The sequence below is a fragment of the Physella acuta genome, unplaced genomic scaffold (assembly GCF_028476545.2).
Source record: "Physella acuta isolate Inbredline_101_S28 unplaced genomic scaffold, ASM2847654v3 ptg001402l, whole genome shotgun sequence".
Lineage (NCBI taxonomy): Eukaryota > Metazoa > Mollusca > Gastropoda > Physidae > Physella > Physella acuta.
This window is the reverse complement of record NW_026732917.1, coordinates 277,501-279,100: the sequence shown is the minus strand read 5'-3', so window position 1 is coordinate 279,100 and position 1,600 is coordinate 277,501. Positions and strand designations below refer to the sequence as shown.

The following is a 1,600-nucleotide window of genomic DNA, read 5'->3' as shown; positions in this document are numbered from 1 at the left end:
GTCACCAAAGATTTGAAATATGGTCCATTACCGCGTCGGTTTACGTTTGTGAAATTACACTAAAGTGTTGAATACACTTTTTATTGTGTCTGTTGTTCAGCCAGGTTTTGAAATCACGAATCGAAGCTCAAGGCTAATGAAATTTAAACATCACATCCGCTAGGTTGCGCGCGCATTGCAGCCTGTGTTTATAGGGTGAGTTGTTTTGACGTGCGCAGTTGGATTGGTGTGTTGTTGGTCGACATCTGAATAGTCGTCACAGACTTGGTGACAGGTGTTTTGTCTGGCTGGTGTCTGGCTAGTTTATGGTGTTCGACTAGCCTCTGATTTCTGGCTAGTGATTGGTTTCCGGCTAGTCTAGCCTCGAGGTTTGACGGCCCCCGGCTACACGGGTGTGTAGGTCTTTGAGTTGTTGACACACGTCGTCTTCGTGCTGGTCGTCTCTTTCTCGGTCACCGTGAACCGGATGTTCGTCCGCTCGTACTCGAGCTTTCCGTGCAGCATAAGAACCTCCGGAAACTTCGACGAAAGTTTTCCGACAAAAACGCGTAGAGGATCGGGTTGACGCAGCTATTCATGTAAGCCAAGCAGTTAGCCGCCATCTGAATACTGATGTAGGCCGCCGACCACTCTACATTTTCCTGGAAATTCTGCGTGAAGAGAATCATCTGGATGGGGAGCCAGCATATAGCAAAGATGACCACTACAATCACCACCATTCGCGTGACGCGTTTCTTGGCTCTGATGCTTTCTGCGGATTGGTTGGCGCCGCCGGGGACGACGCCGTACAGCAGACGCTTCAGCATCAGCCCGTACAAGAGCATGGTGATGCCAAGAGGGATGACGTAGCCGAAGAAGAAGAAGGATCCAAATAAAGCCTTCCCGATTCTTTCGTTTTCAAGGTCGGCGATGTTTATACACGTTGACCTGTTCTCGTTCCCGAATACGTAGTGCATCTCCTCGAACTGTATCAAGATTGGGATGTTCCCGCATAGGATGATGATCCAGATGATGGCGATAGCGAACCAGGTGTTTCTTTCTGATCGAAGCGTCATCGAACGTATCGCGTGAACGACGGCTAGATATCGATCTAAGGACATGACAACTAGCGTGTACACGCTGGCGTAGGCGCAGACGTACACAGCGTACTGAGAAACCTTGCAGCCGATGTCGCCGAATGGCGAAACCGACAAGGCGTAGCGCGTGGCAGTGATGGGTACACAGAAGAGTATGAAGAGCAGATCAGCGACGGCTAGGGATAGGATGAGGATGTTGGTCGTGTTCCTCATGTGTTTGTCGGCTAATACGACCAGAATCACCAGCGAGTTGCCGAAGAGCCCCAGCACGCAGATGAAGCCGAAGATGGTGGGGATGATGATCTCGACCATCCTCTCGAACTCGCGACTCTCCGACCCATTGAGAGGCGGGGGGAGGGTGGAGTGATTGCCCATGACGTTAAAAACATTGCTTATATTGTCAGTTGGGTTGGGGTTTATTATGTGGGCATCTGCTAAACTATTTGACGCCATTTTTTTTTTAAATGTAGATTGTCACAAAACCTTATAAAATTAAATCAGCTTGAGAGAAATATTACTTTTTT

At 48.9% G+C, this 1,600-nt stretch overlaps 1 protein-coding gene across 1 annotated transcript; it reads right to left on the bottom strand.

Moving 5' to 3' along the window:
* Nucleotides 1-404: 404 nt before the first annotated feature.
* LOC131927453 (allatostatin-A receptor-like) lies at nt 405-1,529 on the bottom strand. The gene has a single exon (XM_059283142.1). It carries the CDS (start codon nt 1,527-1,529, stop codon nt 453-455), a length of 1,077 nt encoding a protein of 358 aa, XP_059139125.1. The 3' UTR covers nt 405-452.
* Nucleotides 1,530-1,600: the final 71 nt, after the last annotated feature.

Bases quoted from the DNA above. Each gene is read 5' to 3' on its own strand.
- LOC131927453 (XM_059283142.1), bottom strand. From the start codon at position 1,529: ATGGCGTCAAATAGTTTAGCAGATGCCCACATAATAAACCCCAACCCA.